This window comes from Sciurus vulgaris, assembly GCF_902686455.1.
Source record: "Sciurus vulgaris genome assembly, chromosome: 5".
Classification (NCBI taxonomy): domain Eukaryota; kingdom Metazoa; phylum Chordata; class Mammalia; order Rodentia; family Sciuridae; genus Sciurus; species Sciurus vulgaris.
In genome coordinates this window covers 42472458-42493266 of record NC_136465.1, presented here as the reverse complement: position 1 = coordinate 42493266, position 20809 = coordinate 42472458, and the positions used below count along the sequence as shown (strand labels likewise).

The window sequence follows — 20809 nt, the reverse complement described above, 5'->3', positions numbered from 1 at the left end:
CCCAGCTATTTTTTTTAAGGCTATTATGAATTTATTGTTTTACTGATTTATTTTTCAGTGAATTTTCTAGTATATAGAAAAGTTACTGATTTTTGTTGATTATTAGTTCTAGAAGTCTTCTAGTAGAGGTTTTTGAATCTTCTAAGTACAGATTCATATTATCTGCAAACAATCCCTTCTCCCTAATTTATATCCCTCTTATTTCCTTCTCTTGCTTAATTGCCCTAAAATTTCTGTAAAAGTACTGTATTGAGTAGGAGTAGTGAGAGTGGATGTCCTTGTCTTATTCCTGATTTTAGAAGAAATCCTTTAGGTTCTCTGATATACATGCCTGGTAATTTTTTATTGGATGCTAGACACTATCTTACTGAATATTTTTTAAATTCCTATAAACTTTTGTTCTGGGATGTGGCTAAATTACTTGGAAACACACTGATCCTTTCAGGTCTATCTTTTACACTTTGTTATGCAGGAGCAGAGCAGTGTAGCCTTTATCTAATAATTTCCCCTTTACCAAGACAAAGCTTTTTTCAGTCCTCTACCTAATGCTCCCATGAAACATGAGGTTTTCCCTCAGGCTGGTGGAAAGAGCTCATTCCCAGCTCATTCCTTAGAAAGAAGATGGTTTCCTCTAATTTTAGGGGTAGTTCCTTCCCCAGGCTCAGAAAGTTCTCTTGGATGCACAAACTAATCAATATTCAATATAGGATTGAAGAACCCTCTGAAAATCACAGTTCTCTCTGTGTAGTTCTGTCCTCTCCAGTACTCTGCCCTGTAATCTTCGCTACTCAGACTCGAGTTCCATCTCTTTAACTCAGGGATACTACCGGCTTGAGGTTCCCTTCTGCTCAAGAGCATGAAAATTCTGCAGGCAGTAATCTGGGGGCAGTTATCAGCTCACCTTCTTTCCATCTTCCAGATGTCTCACATCCAATGTCTTAAAAATCTTTCATATATTTTGTCTAGTTTTCCTATTATCAGGTGGAAGGGTGAACCTGGGTTTCTGCTTTTTCATCTGACAGTGATGACATTTTTGCTGCCAGTATATATTTTGTTGAAGGAATAGACGAGAATTTGTGGAGTTCATCTTTTCATTGAAATGAAGATATACGGAAGGGTGTCTGACCAGTTTGTACTCGTGATAATCCTGTAATCATGGTAAAAGCACTCCCTATTCAAATCAGAAAATCACTGGGGCGAATCACTGATAGAACTATCTTGCCTTGTGAGTAAGACCACTGGGTCCCTTCAGGCTGGTTTTGTATCCAAAAGATAACATCAGAGATGTTGTGGAAGGACAGAGTCTTTTTCTTACTCCTATGCTTGGAGTAAGTTGTTGTTCCCAAAGGCTTCTGGAATTCAGTGACTCAGCAACTGGGAGAGTGGGGTGAATATTAAGTAAGATTATTTCCAAAATGATTCACACATCTGTTGATCTCTCTAGCCTTGTGTCACCATAGTTCCCTCAAGTGATGTTTCATGTTTCCATTCTTTGTATACACTGTCAAGTCACTTTTTTTCCTCCTTCGTCCATCAAACTCCTACTTGCTCTTTTTTTTTTTTTTTTTTTTTTTTTTGCGGTACTGGGGATCGAACTCAGGGCCTTGTACTTACGAGGCAAGCATTCTACCAGCTGAGCTGTTGCCCCAGCCCCCTACTTGCTCTTTAAGACTACATTCTTTTCCAACCTTCCTTGACGGAAGTTTCACATTTTTGTTCTCCACAAACTCCTGTCCCATTGGGTGGTTTACTCTCCTAGCTGCACTTGGGCTGAAAGATTCTTGATGGAAGAGGAGTGTCTTAGCCAACTTGGTACAGCACTTGGCACATGCAGGTTTTCACTCAAGCGTTGAACTTGCTGAATTCAATGTGAAGTGTCATAGTTACAGGTAACTGATTCCAGCCTAGAGGGAATCTAGTGGCTTGGTATGTATAGCACAACTGCCATGATTTTTTCCCATTTAACATGGGATCCACAATCTTTTTCTTTTTGGTGTAGTGGCGTTGAACCCAGGGGCACTCTACCACTGAGCCACTTCTCCAGACCGTTCTATTTTGAGATGGGGTCTTGCTAAGTTTCCCCGGGTGACCTCAAACTTTTTCCCTCATCCTCCTAAGTGTCTGGGAATACAGGTATACATTATTGTGCTCTGCTCATAATCCCTTTCTTTTTTGCTACTCTTTCAGATTTTCCAGGTATGGAGGGTCCGCCCTTGTGGTGTTTCTTCTCCTTTCTGTTGCCCTGATGCAGACACCTGTGCATTAGTACTTTTAATGGACCTTTTGCCAGATTAGAATTGTCAGCCCCATCTCCCCAAGGCTGTCTTTGCAGGAAGCTCCAGAGATTCCATGAAAATAAGTCTAGCAATGGATATAGAGTAATTGTACTCTCTTGCTCTTACAAATATATTTATTGATATCATACCTTCATCAGGTTTGACAGTATCATTTTTGAGTATGTTGAGGGGAAGGCACTATCCCCTGTAGCTGAGAGTATACAGTTCAGAATTTTGGAAGGTACTGTAGGAGTACCCTACAAAGTAAACATGGACCTAACTATACCTACATACTTAGTCTATACTTTGACAAGTATGCACAAAGGACATTCACTGTGCTTTAATTATAGCTGTAAAACTCTGAAAACAAATGAAATGTCCATCGGTGTACTTTAGAATCCTTCAAAGCATTCCAAAAGGGTGATGGAGCTGGGCTCTGTGGCACACTCCTGTGGTCCCAGCTACTGGGGAGGCTGAGAAACAAGGATCACTTCAGCCGCTGAGTTCATAGTGAGACCCCCAACTCAAAAAAAAAAAAAAAAAAAAAGTGATGAAAACATATAAATAGTGACATGGGAATAGTTTCCTACTATTATGTGAAAAACAAAAATGAGCACTGAACAGGACCTATGGAATGGATTTATGTGTCAAAGATCACCTTTGGAGAAGAGAATTGGGGATGGTGAAATAAAGGGAGACTTATTTTTTATTTAAAAATAGCAAAAGGGATAAATTAATGTATTGTTTATATATCTCTTTTAAAAATTTAAGATTTGCAGAGTAAGCTGCCAAGCAGTTCAGAAGTATAACTAACCAAAGTAGATCTGATGCAGACTTAATGTCAAGTCAAACAAAACCCTTATTTTTCAGTACATGGGTCACAATACAAGTTTATTAGTGCAATTTAAAAATCAGTATTAAATAAACTTTGTAGTAACATCTAAAGCAAATCTGAAAAAAAAAACTGGTAAATAAATTCATCATTAACATTGCTTGAGCTCTCTATGCTGATGAATCTGTAAAATATTGTCCACAGTGCTTGCTGAGTTATAAATTCACTTTAATTTGAAGGGGGAAAAGGTGGGTTCACAGAAAAACTAGTTATCAAAAATAAAAGTATAGAGAACCATTTCAGAAAGGCATACACTTATAATTTTACTTTATAGTACTTTACACAAAAATGATACATCAAATGATGGTTGCTTTTGTCATGATTCTAATGAACCACTTCAAAATGTTATTAGCCATTCTGTATAGTTTTAATGCTAGCTGAATCAAAAAAAAAAAAAAAGCAAAGAAGTAACTAAGCATTTGTATTTAGCCCTTGAAGTCTAGAGTCTAACTGGGTAGTCCATCAGTTATATGGGTGTTTTTAATAAACAATAAGAACTACAGTCTCCTTTCCTAAATGAGCACTTAAGATATGAAAAATAATCTATCATCTTAGTTTTTAGCATGCTGAGAGCTTGAAGAAATGATACAAAATCATTTTCAGCACTGTTAGATTATTTTGGGGCACGACAGAATTTCCAAATGGAGAATAAGTCAAAAAATATAAATTTTTATCTGGCCTATAAGAGTATCATTCAGTACATATTAGTATAACTTAGATTCTCAAGTTCATTTAAACAGCCAAACATCAAAGGGCTAGCAACTTGTACATTCCTTTGTCTTTGGCAACCCTAAAAATTCTGCAGACATCTTAAGATTTTTCATGGTGACTCAGGTTCTTTACATATTAAATGCAGGAAAGCCCAATGGCAGAACTCGTACCAGGACAAGTCTCTTTAACTTCATCTTCCCATAAAGGACACCATCACTCATTGGCAATGAGCTTTATAACTTAAAAATTACTCAATTTTAAAATTTTATAAAATCTAAAACTGCCAATTAACAATCAGAAACAAATATAATTAGAGAAACTTGATTTTCTATTCTTAATATGCAATTAACTTAATTCTCTGATGACAGAGCCAATCAATGAGTGAGGTTTGCAAGGTAATACTTTTTCTCAGTAATTAAAAGTCTTGTTTCATTTTGCAACATGGTCCACTGTACCCGAGTACACATGTGAAAACCAGAAGATGGTATGGTGTCACATTATCTTTCCTTGGTTATTGCTCCCTGACATAATGTGATTTCCACTCACCTTCACATCTGGGGCATACATGGCCTTGCGGTTGACTCCTATCTCTCATCATAATATTTTGAAATAATGCTACCAACGCAGTCTCATTATTTCTTATCTATAATGTGGGAAGATTTGCAATTATTTAGCCCATATTACTGTACAGTGCAACTGGAACTTATCATCAGTGCTTTCCTGGGATTCAAATAGGGTTGACACTCAACTTGGGTACTGCATGTTTTCAAAATCTATGTGTGTATATAAATTATATACGTAAACAAATTTTACTATGTTGTACATAGATAAAAATGACATCATTTGCAGCCAAAAGGACATTATGGAAGTATCCAAATTAGCTTCCTATGACTGCTCTAGCAATGCATGTGCTCTCTGTCAAGTAGAGCATAGATATTCGTGTTAAGTACTAGATATGAGAATTTTGATTGGATTCACCTGTGCAACTGCATGAATGACAAACACTAGCAAAGTTCTGGCACATCCAACCACACCTGGGCGGTAAATGCTGTTGAATTGCCTGCAAACCTGAGATAAGGTACAGTTTGAATCTAGATTCCTAAAGCTAGAGCCACGACACACATAGAAAGGGACAGTGTTCATAATACATGCTGAGGTAAACCAGAAGGGACACGGGGCTAGATGAACACCTCATTACATTTTTTTATAATAATTATAAAATGTATGAATCATAAACAAAAAAGTATAGGGAAGATATGGATTACATATCAGTATTTAAAGGTATAGAACTTTAAACATATTTTAATTGATATAATAGTGGGATTCATTATGCCACATTCACACATGCACATAATTTGATCAATCTCATTCCCCAGTACCTCCCCTCCTCTCTACCACCCACCTGCTCAACTTTACTGATCTAAAGGTACAGAACTTTGAACGCATTTTAATAGCCTATTTTATATTTGAAATTGCTACAAATTCTTGACCCAAACTTGATGATGATCTCATCAAATTTTAAAAAAATCATTCAGGTTGAGTATGGTGGTGCGTGCCTGTAATCCCAGTGGCTAGGGAGGCTGAGACAGGAGGATTGTGAGTTCAAAGCCAGCCTCAGCAATGGCGAGGCACTAAGCAACTCAGTGAGACACTCTCTCTAAGTAAAATACAAAATAGGAAGGGGGATGTGGCTTAGTGGTTGAGTGACCCTGAGTTCAATCCCTGGTAAATCCCCCCCCCACACCCCACCCCCACCAAGTCATTCAGGATCAATTGTGTGCATAATTGGGTAGTAAAAGTTTAAAAACACCATCTTCCCTTTACTTATTTTGTGCAAGAGATTGAAACCAGAGCCTCATATAGGCTAGGCAAATGCTCTACCACTGAGCTACGCCCCCAGCCCTAGGTGATAAATTTAAAGCAGTATTTTACAACCATTTAAGAATTTATAGAAGTTGAATATTTATTTAAAGACTAATAGCTCTTTTACTTCTTTCACTGAAAAATACAATATTAAAAATTCAATTTTTTTCTCATAAATATTCCAAAATAATCACATCCTACTTTGCAAAAAGCACATACATTAGGACAGTCAGGGCTGCCAGCTTAGGTGCCTCAAATTGGCCTATCAGCCACAAAGGCCTGGGTGGTGGCTGGAGCTGAATCCGCGGGGAACCCACGCTGCTTCTGCACTTCCCCAGCATCTGCATGCTGTGTGCTAGGCTCAGGTCCCTGGAACAAAAACTTCTCCAACTAGACCATGGGCCTCATGTCCACGTGGACAATGAGATCTGCAGAAAGCCAGGTGCTAGACACCTACCTGCTTGGTCTTACTCTGGCTTTGTAGGGGATGTTATTGCTAACAGTGAGGATCAGGGCCACCAAGACAGGTTTAGGTCTTGGTGAAAAAAAAAAAAAAAAAATGGAATCTAAGTGGCTTGATATCTTTATGTGGATTTGAAATAGGTAAAACCCAGTTGGCCCAGGCTTGCTCCTTGGTCTGCAAGGCTAGTGATCTGCACCAATTTAATTCATGCCTCCTTGCTTCTCCAGTCTGGGTGACACCCAAGAGAGATGTGGTCTAAACCCCTGTGCTCATGCCTCTCCACCAAGGAGCCCCTGAGCAGGCAGATGCCATGGGAGGTGCCCAGGAACCTGGATGAAGGTATCACAGGGCAGCACACCAAGAATGGAAGGATCTGAGATCTTACCCTGGCCTGCCACTGCTTCTTAGATGCTGGCAGACTCCTGGGACTATATCACTCTGGGAACACCAGCCAGCATGAGCTTGAGATCATATCAGCTCCACTTGCCCTGCAAGTCCCCAAGGAGGTAACATGAAGGAACAGGCCAAGTGGATGCTGCACACTGTATGATCTATGCCTGAGAAAACTCCCAGAAATGTAAGAGGAGCTCTCTACCAGCCAGCCTGTCCCACCTATGCCCTGAAGGGAGACAGTGGTCTTCATTATTCTAGTAAGGCAACCACTCTGTTCTCTGCCTCGACAAACTCCCAAGCTGCCACAAGATGGGTAGAAATGCCATGGAAAATTGCTCAATACACACCAATCTCTCCTATGGCACCTGGGTGGGAAACTGCTTTCCCAATGAAAGAGGAAGGGAGTTCCTTAGGCAAAAAGAAAGAACTGATTTCATGTGAGGTAATAACTCTCCAGAAGTTGCAGCCACTAGTCCTGTTGGGCTAATGGCTGAGGAACATAGCTACACCTCCCTAGGTTTGTTGACAGGACCAGCGCACAGCATGTAGTCCAGGGCCTGCTGGCCATATCTGTCACATAATGCTAAGCTGGTAAATATTTTATAAATTTATATCAATTAACAAAAATTATCCCTCACACACTCTGGAGGACTAACTTCAGTAACAACTACCTGAGCTTTTCCATTCCGCAATTTAAAAAAAATTCAGAACTGCTCTTTTTAATGTAGGGTGGCTCACAGCCACAAAAGGATGAGGTTCTTTGTCTCCCTATGAGCACAATTTAGACTTGGGGTAGTGAGAAACAAGTAACCTGTTAAATGAATACACTGTCGCCAGTTCCTAACCCCAAAGGTTTCCAATCCCTGTGGAAATGGAGAAGTTTTGAAGAGAACCAAAGGGATGCACGCTGAGCCCGACGGCTTGGGGCACTCCACTCTAGTGGGGGGTCTTCCACGCACAAGTGCCTGTCGTCAAGTCCTGAAGGAGAGTCAAGAGCTGGGCAGACCTGGCTCCAGTCCTCACTCCTGCTATTAATGCAGCTTTCAGCAAGTCACTTCACTTTGATCACTGGGACTTCAAATACTTTGGGGACTTGTTGAGAAAACTAAAGAAGCTAATGCATATAAAGCTGTCCCTAGGAGAAGCCCCCATACAGAGTTCTGGGCAAGCAGTAGCTATTATTAAGGTGAGTTATCCTGGAGCTACGTGTGTGAAGGAATGCAGTATGAGTCACCCCTCTGTTTTAAATCATACTCCTAAAACTAGGCTAGTAAATTACAGGTTTGGCTCCAACCTAAACCTTAATTTTATCCATTTTTTCTAATGCATATGTTTAATGTCCATGGCTACTAATAAGTTCTGTCCTCCAAAAATTTCAATAGCACTGACTACTACCAGGGGGAACTGTGGTGAGGATTTTGGTTAACATCCTTCCAATTATCGTTTTGTACCCTAGATAGTTATGCATAAGTACCTACAGAAAGTGTAACGTAAACAGGTTTACACTGCATAGACTATTTTGTGAACACTTTACCACTAAACAATACTACTAAAAATTTTAATGCCAGTTATTGTCTCTAAACTCTGGGACTTATTCCTGAAGAATCAGTCTGAAATGATCTGTTTAAAATGTATATCAAAGGCTACTACATTAAAAAACACATCAAGTTTACCTCACTTCATTCTTTTTTTTTTTGGTAGTATTTTTTTAGTTGTCAATGGACCTTTATTTTACTTATTTATATGTGGTGCTGAGAATGGAACCCAGTGCCTCACACATGCTGGGTCAGTGCTCTGCCACTGAGCCACAACCTCAGTCCTACCTCACTTCCTTCTTAAAAGAGGGTCAACATCTGAAGCAAAGGGTTTTTTGTTCTTTCCATTAATTGAATTCTATTTTAACACAAATCCTCTTGTAATTCCTCTTCATTTTCTAAAATAATCTTGGAATGGCTATTGTTCTGTGGAAGCACCTGCTGTCTGGGGGAAGAGCTGCCTCTGGACACCTGCACACTGGTTGATAATATTGAGTTAAGCGGTGGTAAGTATTAATCATGTAAGACTGTGACCATTTAGTCATATGTTTTTTTTTTTTTTTTTGCGGTACTGGGGATTGAACCCAGGGCCTTGTGCTTGTGAGGCAAACACTCTACCAACTGAGCTATATCCCCAGCCCTAGTCATGTTTAATAACCCACTTACACACCCTTGTTATTTAATTCAGATATTATGTTCATCTTGTATTTCTTGATAATGACCCCCACCCCAAACCAACATGTATGTATACACCCAGTCTGCATGCATGACTACTGACACTACTTCCAGTGACTATTTATTGAGCATCATGATACAACCGAGATTATACAAAATAAAGTGGACACAGTTTTGCACAAATGGCATACATTTCACAGTTAATTGTGAAAGTTAGGAAGATTAACAATTTCTATTAGCTCTTTTCACAAACATTAATTTTTAAAAATATTTTAATAACTGTACTAAAAGTTAAAAAAAAAAAAACATGCTGACCAGAAGGACAAACAAAAAAACCTATTTATTAAATGAATGATACTTATGAGAATTTAAAATAATAAATTTTTGTTTCCTGTTTTCAAGTCTTTGACATGTTTCTTCATGAATGCACAGAATCTGGTATTCTGTTTTTGAAATCAGCAACTTCCTGGGGTTACTGGGAGGTAGTGTAATTATGGGAAAACTTCAATTCTTTAAAGACTGCCTTGCAAACCGATTACTTTGGGAACCTCAAAGTAGTATTTACAGAGTCAAAGGCCATTTATTGCTCATTAAAAGAAATACTGAATGTCTATCTCATCCCCTCAATCAAATGTAGGGAAACTGCTGCCACAAACAGCAAAGGCATCTGATTTTAATAGTAGTTGTTAGAACCAGAAGGAAAATACTGCTACATAGAAAAATATAGGAATAAGTAGATAATAGTGAAAAACTGAAGAATATGGAGTATTTGCTTTTATATTACTCATAGTCACACAAGGATTCTGGATTAAATGCCCACAGAGAATTTTGATTGATTCCATGGAGGTGGGTCCTATGATGGTTTAATTGCTTATCCCCATCCCCAAATGTCAAAGTGAAATGAAACTTGGTAAATTCTAGCTGTTTTACTTCACTTGAAGTTACCCATAAATAAGAAGAATCAATGATTATGGCAAAAATATTCTGTTAATCATAAACATACTGAGAAGGATAAACTCATGACTCAAGAGAACCTGCCTTAAATCTTAGTCTTTGGAAGGAGAAAACATGGTGGCAGTGGTCAGGCACCTGGACATTGCACCTTCATGTCTTAGAGAGTATATTCTGTGGTCCAGATGTGTGCTCACCAGCCTATACAAGGGTCTGGGCAATCACGCAGGTAAGTTTCATATTGACCTTTGGTAACATCAATCAATGTTGTGAATACGGTCAGCTGAAAGAAAGAAGTTATTTTATATTAAGGGTATTTTCATTCAAAGATATTCTGACGCATTGGCACTTCTGTCCCTAAGGAATTTAATATTAAATAACTTTATAAAGCAATTAACATATAATTATATATTATTACACAGTAATATGGCATGTTAATATTACAGTCTAGTATTAAATAATTAAAGCAACCAACATCAATAGAACCATTATTCCAGGTCATAAATATTAATTAGTAGGCTTGGGAGAATCTCCAGTTCTTTTAAGACCTTATTCCTAAGCAGTACACTGCTTTGCTACCAATACTTAAGATTCACTTGGCTCTCCTCAATGTTTAAGTGGCAGTTAAACATTGAGGCAATATACTGCAGAGTATAAACAGTTTAGCTTTGGCCATCCTGATCTTCAGAGCATTGCAAACACAGTGGGGAAACTGCAGATACACATCCAAAGTACCAAGCATATGCCCAATCTCACACAACAGGTCAGGTCCCAGGTAAACCCCACTGTGAGCCCACATGAATCTGATGTGGGCAAAACAAGAAGTACGGGGGCTGGAGTTGTGGTTCTGTGGTGGAACACGTGCCTACCATGTGTGAGGCACTGGGTTTCCATCCTCAGCACCACATACAAAAAATGAATAAAAATAAAGGTCCATCAACAACTAAAAATATATTTTTTTTAAAAATGAAAAGTTTAGCAGGGTTGGGAGCTGAAGGAAGGCTTCCTGCAGGCGTCAGGTTTTAACCCAAATGCTAAAGGATAAGAGGCCTTCCTCTGGCAGAGGTAATGGCGGCATGTTGATTTTAGGGAGAGGTGGGCAAAGGACCAATGAGATAGGAGAAAGAGCAAAAAGATCATGTACTTTTTCGTTTTATTCTTTGTTTCTTTGTTTTTTCAGTGCTGGGGTTCAAACCCAGGGCCTTGCACATTCTAGTCAAGTGCTCTCTCACTGAGCTACATTTCCAGCTGGAGAAAGAACACGTGGGATGGCTGTGTACAGAACACAAAAGGAATGACGCCTAGCAAACTGGATTGCTAGCAAACTTGTTATATTTTTCATTTACAGTGTGGGGGAAAAAAAGTGATAAAGTTCAAGGGAAACAAAAATCCATGAAGACACACAGTTCTGTTTGAAAATGGACTTCAGACTTAGTTTTGTTGAATTATAGGTACTAGTTGTACAGTCTAACACAAGACTTAAGACAGAAAAAAGTTGGTAGTATAATGCAAGACTGAATTGAAATGTCAGGGAAGTAAAGTTGAAAACAATACTCTGGTCATTTTGAATATTTAGCTATAATGATCAACTTCTTTGGCATATTCCAAAAGTTATGCTTACAGCCATACAAATACTATCTTTTAAAAATCATCCTTAAGCTGAACATAACTTCTAGGCTCAAACTGATCCAAGATAATAGGGAAGATAAAGTATAAACCCAGATACTTTTCCCTATAAGTAATAATATATGTATATATTTTTAAATACCTTGTTGAGGACAGGCTTTGTTGACAGGACATCATATAAGGTCGCAAATGAGAGATTCTAAGACAAAGAACAGTTTTGTTCAGTAAGTTAAACACAGATGTTGATCAGCAGCATTCATCCACACAAATGGGTCATTAGAAACCAAGAGATTCTTCACTCAGCCTCCCTCAAGGGACTTCCCTTGGGGTCACTGCTAGAAACAGAGATGACAGTTATAATGTACTGCTTTTCTTTCTCTTTCTTCCTCCCCTTTTAAAATTCTTCCCTGTTTTTTTCTTTGACTTCACAGAATGTTATCCAGCATCAGGGTAAGAAAGGGAAAGTATAGCAAAATGTTGTTCCTTTAAGTTAAAATAACAAAACAAAAACTCAGTGGGGACCATCCAGAGATACAGAATAATAAAAGGCCAAAGAAAAATGCCAGAACTATGATAGTTCTTAACGGAGACTTTTTTTATCTAGGGCAGTGCAAACGCACCTCCTGAGCTGTGCGGTTCAGACACATCTTTGCAGGAGTTCTGCGGTCATCGAGGAAGAAGGGGCTTTTCCATCGGTCATAATTTGTTTGTACCACGTACCATCTACCCTGCTTAGAATCGAGTCTAGATACAAAAAGAGATTCTCTCTTAGGCTTCATGTCTTGAACCTGTGTGTATGTCAATCTGGGCTTTGGTTTCTATACATTTTTCTTTAAGAACTGTACTTACTCATATACATCCAAAGAGTCTTTTCTTTCTCGTGTAATCACACAACCCTCCCCAGACTGGTTACCTCCCAGGATAAAGTACGCTGGGGCCAATAACTTGGTCTTGGTCAGTATATTCTTGGCTTCTTCATAACTAAATAGAAACATTTTTTTAAAAATCAGGAAACATTTTTAGTTCACTTGGAATGGAAATATTTTAGTTCTGTGGAAAGTTAGGGAAAACATATGTAGAAAGAACATGTTTTTAAAAACAGGATGGTGGGGCTGGGGTTGTAGCTCAGTGGTAGAGCCTTTGCCTCACACTTGTGAGTCACTGGGTTCAATCCTCAGCACCCCAAAAAAATAAATAAAGATATTGTGTTCATCTACAACTAAAAAATATTAAACAGGATGGTGAGCAATGGTTCCAGGAGGAACAATCCCCCTATGTGGTCAAATGCTGAGATTTGAATTGGGAATTTTGAAAGGTCCCTTTAATCTGCAGAAATGAAATGGCCTCCGGGGATCACCCTCCAGCCTTACCATCTATGCCTTTCTTTCAGCACCAGAAGGCAGAGAAATAGTGTTATAATTACAGTATACAAGATAGGGAGTTTAAAAAAAAAAAAAAAAAAAAACTTCTCAAAAGTTAGGACTATTAAAAATTGGAATGAAGTATCAAAAATAACCTCAAACTCATTCCCTATAAAGTATTAAAAATAGGATCAATGCCCATTTATTCTAAGTCATCAGGATACAACATGGGCTGAAGGTAAGGCAGTTCTGCTATTATAAAATTTCTGTACCACAGCAGAGTATAACTCCCAGGTTAATATGTATTACCATTTAACTGTAAGAATTTACTGTGCCATTTTTCTTTTGCATGAGGGTGATTTTTTTGGTACCACAAAAAATTCACAGGTGGCCTTCGTAGGGTCAATATCCCTAATATTTTTAAATAACTCAATTCCTTGCTATAAAAACAACACACAGAAAGAAAATGTGAATTATTCAAATGTCAAAGGTTCACCAAAGAAATTCTCCAATGGTTCCTCAATGGATATTATGCTAGAACTTCAGAAGTGTTTTTGTATTTTACTATGAATAATTTAAAATTAACTAAATTGTCAGTAATAAAGCAACCAATCACTTTACCTTGTAGTATTTTCCAGAACTGATCTAGTGATAAACCCTATCCACATGGCATCTTTCTTTCCCAAAATCCATTCTATGACACCTGGAAGAGATCAAACACACGTAGTGGCAAAGGGCCTGAGCGGGTGAGGAGTATTTAATCAGAAGGCATAGTCCATAACTCCTCTTAAAATGGTTGAGAAATTCTCATTACACTTCTGAACACCCTACTCACCCATATAACCGCCATTCATACTGAAGCGTTCATTTAGTGTAAGACTAAACAGCCCCTAAGAAAAAGACAAAATGATGTGGTCAGAAACTTCACCCATCTTCTTTAAGACCCTATCTGTATGTTATAGTGATATATAAAGGCCTGAACTGAGTAATGGGAAATCCTAAAAGAAACCAAAATCAGGATAATATCACCTTAAATTAGCAAGTTGTTTTCTTTTCTTTCTTTTGAGTTCTAAGCATTTCATGTCTAGAATGTGGGACATTGTTGACCACACTTTTGGGACAGGAAGAATTCATGCCTAGCTCGCTTAGGTTGCAGAGTCCCAGGCCACATCCCAGATTTTGACTCCCAGCCCTTGATACCTGGCCACACGCTTTTATTTAAAATTACAAGTTCAGAAACCTTTTCCTTCTCTGCCACATGATCTCACACTGATGAAAGTGACAAGAAGTACAAATGGATAAGGTTGGGCTTGTTTCCTTAGGCTCCACCCTTCACAGATAGTAAAATCAGAACATAAAAGCTACCCGTAAAATTACATAACAATAGATTCCTTACAGGTTTGAATCCTGTTAACATGCCCACATAGCCGGCAAAGCTTGTAGCCTTGAAGACAGTTTTATTGTTTCTTTGGAAGTCCAGATTCACTGTTAAAGGTTTCAGTTCCTCAGTTATTACCCAGGTATTATTATTCACATTCCACCTACAAAAGACAAATTTTGGTGACATTTAAGAACAATGTTGATAACAATGTTGAATATGGTGAGAGCCAGACATTAACACAAGGTGCTTTATCTACCTAATCACTAATGAACAATACTGACAGACCTTTACAGTATGGGTGCTTTTAATCACAAGTTGAATAACACTCCCAGTATTATAGACTGTATAAGTGATGAACCCCAGATTCAAACTCAGGCATCAAATGGCCTTGATCTTTTCAGAAAGGTCAAGAGGAAAGATACAGGAGTGTGTTTATCTCTTCCTTCTGAGCAATAAATGAGGTGTCTGTGGCCTTCAAGCAGGGCCCAAGTTTCTGCTCACCACGTGCAACTTCTCAAATTTCAAATGGAATAACTGTGTTTGTTTATCTTGTCTTGATACTAAGGAATCCAGTTATCTTCACTTATAGTCATTTTGACATGATTTGGGACTTAATTTTCATCTAGGTAATACAATCTACTCTTAAGAAATGAAACATATTATATTCTTTGCTTACCCAAGAAATACTCCAAAATCCATGTTTCTTCCATGGAGTAGATGACCTATTTAAAAGTAAGCAGAATGACATGTAGTAGCAGTTAACATAGTTCAACTGGTTATAATTATAGCTGGACACTCCATTTTTGTTAATTTACATTCACAACTGTTCCATCTAACAGTAAGAATTAATCTAACAGTGATGGCATAAGCCTTAATAAGATCAAACTGGTGTTACTGTCACACTGGCAAGAGCCCCCTGTAAAACCTGAAGGATCAGGGTTCTAGGTAAGATTAGAGTACCCTCATGCAATAGGATCAATGGTCGTTCTTTGGTCAACTTCCAGGACATAGATGTCTTAACCTCGACTAATGTGACTTTCCCAGGGCTTTCCTTCAGGGACTGACACCTACGGTGAACACCTGAAGGGTTTAGGTATAGAGAGACTTTATATCCAGAACATGGGTCAAGAATGAGGGTGAGTCAGGGCAAGTCATCTTGTTTCTTGTACCCTGGGGAACATCCAGGAAAAATATGGGAAAGTGAGGTTGCTCTACATAGGGTCCCTTGGCTGGGAATGATGGGACTGTTTTACCTGTGCCTCCAGAAAGCCACATGTCATTACATGTGTGACAATATCAACCTATGTCCTTCTACCAAACCATGCAGGTGGGTATAAGTAGCCTGTGAGGAAAGGAGGAATGTTTCTAGTCCTGAAACACTTTTTTCAAGTTCTTGGCACATCTGAATTAAACTTTAATAGGCATTATAGTGGTCTTAAAGTAAGGCTTGTCTTCAGTGCACTTGTAAAAAGTCACCAAGATTTATAAAGCTGTATATAACACACACAGGATGTATATAGCAAATCTGGGTTTAGAAAGTTCTAATTCTCCATTTACATGGTACTCTGTTTTGTCCACCTTCCCTTAGCACATATTTACCTTTTTTGTCTTCAGTTATTATTGAGGTACAAATGGTAAAAAATTCATAAAAAATGTTGAATGAAATAATTTCTCCTATGAGGAAAAAAAGGAAAAATTTTTGTTAAAACAGAACCATGACAATATAATTAAAATTCATTTTGTTTTTTGTGGTTCTGGGAATTAAACTCAGGGATTCACGGGATAAGCATGCATTCTACCACTGAGCTACACTCCCAGCCTTGAAAAATTTATTTTAAGAAAGTTTAACCATCTTCACTGTGTGTGTATGTGTGTATGTGTATGTGTGTGTGTGCGCGCGCGTGTGTGTGTGCGCGCCTGTCTCACATTCTGGTGCTTGTCAGTGCTACAGGCTAATACTTATGTGCCTGAACACCTGGTCGGTGGCCCTCACCCACGTGGACTCTCTAGAATGATGATAAAATAAGTCCTCAAAGAGGCAGCTATTTCACTCACCAGTTCAAGATCTAGGCATGCTGGAACTGTGCTATATCATAATATCCAAAATTTTAAACAATACAGCCTTAATTTTTTATTTTCTTTGGCGAACTCAAATATGATAATTTAGTTCATCTAGTTCTTGTTTGTATGTATTTTGCTCAGATTTTTTAGAGTGTGACTAAAATTTCTATGATGAGAAAGGACAGCCAATAACTATTAATGAGTCTGGAGCTACCAAGAAAACACATTGCACAATATTTTATTTTTTGAAGATTTTTCCAAAATGGTATACCATTTAACATTTAACCCTAAGATGTATAGCACACTTTGTCTACTTAATGTTCTTTACTCTACTAAGTGTAATGTGTTTTTCACCCCAATCCAATGCTTATGTTATTTCCATTTAATTTCTATTTTGAAGACATTCCACTCATCTGCTAATCTTCTAAAACTATTTTTCTCTAGAGATATTTACATTTGGTGATGATCTGCTAGAGTTCTTTACATAATAAAGCAACTAAAGACTTGCTTCTCAAGTATATATTTCTGTATGTTAGCTATCCTTTGAAATCATTTTGTTAAAGAAGCAAAAACAAACAAAAAGACAGCCACTTTTGTCAAACACCAGAAATTCTCAATCATCTCTCTTGAAAAACCAAAGTACTACTAGCTACATAAAACAGTGATTATACTACTTTGGGAGCTTAAGAATAAAACTTTTGGGTTAGTGGGAAAAGTCTTTTTCATTAAATAGTATAAATTAGAAACTGAAACTTAAAAAAAATTACTTCCAAAAACATTGATAACTATGGATAATTTAATGAATAATGTGCAAGATATCTCCCCTAAAAATAAAAATTAGAAAACCCAATATTAAAATTCCACTCAAAACAAAAATGTGTTCATTTGTTAAAGCTGACAGGCTGATTCTAAAATTTATATGGAAATGCAATAGGGCCATATAACCAAGAAATTTTTGAAAAAAGTCAGAGTTGGTAGAATTATACTGCCTATTTTAAGACTTACTATAAAGTAACTGAGTAACTGAGGTAGTATGGTATTTACATATGGGAAGACAAATAGATAAATGAAACTTAACAAAGTTCTCAAACAGAACCAGACATACTTAGTCATTGATTTATACTGATTTATATCACTATGATTTTTACTGAGAGAAGGACACACTTTTTAATATTGGTGTTCAATCATTTGGGTATACTATATGAGAAAATCCTGAGCCTTGGACCGTAACTCATATACCACATACAAAAATTAATTCAAGACAGATCACATGCTTAAATATAAAAAGTATACATAAGACACCTAGAAGAAAACATACAAGACCTTGGGGGTAAGCAAAGATTTCTTAAATGCACTGCTAGTAAAAGGTAAGAATGAGAAATTCAATTTCATTAAAATTGAGTTTCTATTCATCAAAAAGATAACACTAAGAGAATAAAAATGCAAGTCACAGGCTGAGAGATTTGGAATCAAGCATCTGAGAACTTAGATATAGGATATATAAAGAATTCCTGCAAAAAAATGGGCAAAAGACCTTAACAAGAACTTTAATTCTCCCCAAAACAAAGAAACAAAGACATAAGAAAAAGGTCAACAAACTGAAAGTAATAATCTCAGTCAGCAGGGAAAATGCACATTGAAACTAAAATGGGTCATCATGACTCTCAACAAATGGCTCAAATATAAATGACTGACAATATGACTAACACTATCAAATGGAGAAGTATCAAGTGGAAAAAATTACAATTTTCATAGTATGCTCTCAGTCAACACAATCACATTAGAACACTGTGTGCAGAATCTATAATTATACAGCTACTCTTTAACCTAACAGTTTACTTCCTAGATATATATCCAAAAGAAATGAGTAGATATGCCCATTAAAAGATAGTCACAAGAATGTCCATACCTGCTTTATTCTTAGTATTCAAAATATTAATATTCACAATATTCTATTCATACAGCAGCATACTACCTGTGCAAGAAACCACATACAACAGTTCAGATGTTCAGTTCTATTTTTAAAAAGTTCAAAAAGAGGTAAAACTAATCTATGATGAAGTCAGAACAGTGGTTATTTGAGGAGGCAGTATTTTGCAAAGGGGCATTATGGAGCATTCTGGAGTGCTGTAATTTTCTCTTTCTTGGTCTGAGTTGTGACTACTCATGGATGCACTTTAAAAACTTCATTGAGATGTGTACTTAAGACCTGTGCATTTTTCTAGATGTATATCATACCTAAGTAGAAATATATTAAAGTGCTTTAGTAAATGTTTTAAACACTGCAAAGTAAGTTACCTAATGGTATTCCAGTAACATCTGCAATCCCCTTCATCTCCTCTTCAAAAGGACCAGGAAAATTGCCAAGTAGACCAGGCTGAAAAGAAATACATTAACAATCGTTTAGCCTAAAAGCATGCTTTGAGATTTTGAGATCTGGTTCTTTGACATATAATTTGTTGTTCAGATACTGTTACCACAGCAAATTATATGAGTTTCTTAATGCTTCCCCACCCCTCCATATTTGGAATTGAACCCAGGGGTACTCTATCAAACAGCTACATCCCCAGTTAGGTATTTTTACATCATGTATTCTAAAAGATGCTGTGTAATAGAAAATGTTCGGCCCCTATATAGAGACCTATGATTCTCAGGGTTTTTTTTTTTTTTTTTTTTTTTTTTTCTGCCTGATTCTTCCCCCATTCTCCAGAGCAAAGGAACTGGAATAATTCCACATGGATGACCCAACATGACCCATAATCCCAGAACATTTCAACAAGCACTCTTTATGTCTGCTCAAATTCTCCCCTTTAGTCATTGGCAAACACCATATTCACAACAGGCACGCACTATTCTATCTGTTTATAAAATATTTTGTCATGGTTGATGCTAGTATTTTTTTTTTGGTGCTGGGGATTGAACCCAGGGCTTTGTGCATGTTGAGGCAAGTACTTTTACCAATTGAGCTATATCCTCAGCCCAGTATTTTTTTTAATCAAGTTTTCTTTCTTTTTTTATTTTTGTTGCTGGGGATTGAACCCAGACCTAGGCACACACTAAGCATGGCATCCAATCCCTGAGTTATACCTCTGGTGAAAACCAAGCTTTCAAATGTGAACTTATAAACCTAAGTGTAAGGGCAAGAAATTAATTCCACAAACCCAGAGGAAATACATGTACTTGCCTGTTGCTCTTTAAAATAGTCCATACTGTTAAAAAATGAAGAGCCGTTAACTGCCCAAATTCCTGTGCTTTGTGTCCTATTGCTCTAATATTACCAATCCCCAGAATTTAAAATCTCTGAAGTTTTGACAGACTCTGTACAATATATGCAAATATGCCCCAAATTCCTGAGAAGTGATAGTTGATTTATACCTTCAAATAAATCCTGAGCATTTTCTGAATTCTGGGTATATATGTCTGCACTGAAAATTCATCATGGGAAATATTTCTTACCAACTTTTGATCCACCATCTGTATAATTTTTCCACTTGGCACAAATGCATTTACTACATTCTTCAGAGAATTCACTATAATCTTCATCTGAAAAAAATAAAACATTATAAAACAAAGAAGTGCAAAATCAAAGTGCTATTTGAAAATATTTTCAATCAATATACTAAAACAATTTTATCTTTTAAAATGAAATTTGCTTCTTAATTATTTAGAATATGAAGGGAAATGATACAAAGGAAAGAAGCAGCTACAGAGGAATGGCATCTTTTTCTCTGGAAGTATCAAAAGCATACATTGAAACTATTTGGTGGGTGACTTCAATAAGTGTTTTTAAAAGAACAGTTAAATTCAGTAAAATCAGGAAGAGAAGATTTAAGAATCATAGCATACCGCTGATGCCTTGTCAGTCATTAATTCATGCCATCTTTTGTAGGGTGGTAAATCAAGATTTATGGTGTACCATGGAACCGGTCCTCTATAGCTGTAATGAGAGGTGTACCATCTTGAAACATTGAAAGTGGTATCTGAGGAGATTATAACTACATCTACAAAGATATACCAGACATATATTCTTAATAACAGTATAGAAGTTAGTTACTCAATTCAAAATATGCAAACAAAGTCCAGTTTCCACCCAGTGCTTCTGCCCTCTATTGCACATACAATTGTAAGGAGTCCCAGAAGTCTTGAAGCCAAGACTTGTACATTCTGGAAGTTTAACGAGACTTAGTGACTTCTGGAAGTTTAATGTGAAGGAATTAGCTGTTACAGCTCAAGAGCTATAACCTAAATATTACTGATAAAAAATATCTAGCCTTTTTCCTTCCTAAATATCTGCAACAATGTAGTCTAGGCCTGAACTCTTCTCCAATTGGTTTGCCAGTCTCAGAATATTCTATTAGTCTGACACTATTGCCAAATCATTGTCTTGCATGATGTGGTCACCTCTGAAGCCCCAGAGGGGCAACAAAAATTAGCTTCCCATAATTGGCTTCAAGAACCTTCATAATTCTTCCAGCCAAACTGATCTTCCTCTGTTGGCATCCCTCTGTACTAAGTGCAAGTTCAAGCACTATTCCATTCTACTATAGCCTACTCTTGAAATTATTACATACAGCAATTTCTAGTATGAGGATATAGCAATGTCCACTCCCTTATCTATGGA

At 37.3% G+C, this 20809-nt stretch overlaps 2 protein-coding genes across 15 annotated transcripts in view; one reads left to right on the top strand and one right to left on the bottom strand.

Moving 5' to 3' along the window:
- PCM1 (pericentriolar material 1) overlaps nt 1-6888 on the top strand; it is a 100468-nt gene extending 93580 nt beyond the window's left edge. For all 13 annotated transcript variants that reach the window (XM_079142703.1, XM_079142701.1, XM_079142704.1 and 10 more), the window contains one exon: nt 6433-6888. In XM_079142703.1, the coding sequence (XP_078998829.1) occupies nt 6433-6464 (32 nt within the window). In that variant the 3' untranslated portion in view covers nt 6465-6888. The remainder of the gene's footprint in view (nt 1-6432) is intronic.
- A 2025-nt stretch (nt 6889-8913) lies between these two features.
- Nucleotides 8914-20809, bottom strand: part of ASAH1 (N-acylsphingosine amidohydrolase 1) — a 32328-nt gene continuing 20432 nt past the window's right edge. For both annotated transcript variants that reach the window (XM_079141957.1, XM_079141958.1), the window contains exons 3-14: nt 20035-20125; nt 19645-19731; nt 18487-18565; nt 15727-15801; nt 14804-14849; nt 14143-14287; nt 13582-13636; nt 13368-13449; nt 12235-12366; nt 12006-12129; nt 11528-11584; nt 8914-10042 (exon numbers count right to left, since the gene is read on the bottom strand). In XM_079141957.1, coding sequence (XP_078998083.1) covers nt 9953-10042; nt 11528-11584; nt 12006-12129; nt 12235-12366; nt 13368-13449; nt 13582-13636; nt 14143-14287; nt 14804-14849; nt 15727-15801; nt 18487-18565; nt 19645-19731; nt 20035-20125 — 1063 coding nt within the window. In that variant the 3' untranslated portion in view covers nt 8914-9952. The remainder of the gene's footprint in view (nt 10043-11527; nt 11585-12005; nt 12130-12234; nt 12367-13367; nt 13450-13581; nt 13637-14142; nt 14288-14803; nt 14850-15726; nt 15802-18486; nt 18566-19644; nt 19732-20034; nt 20126-20809) is intronic.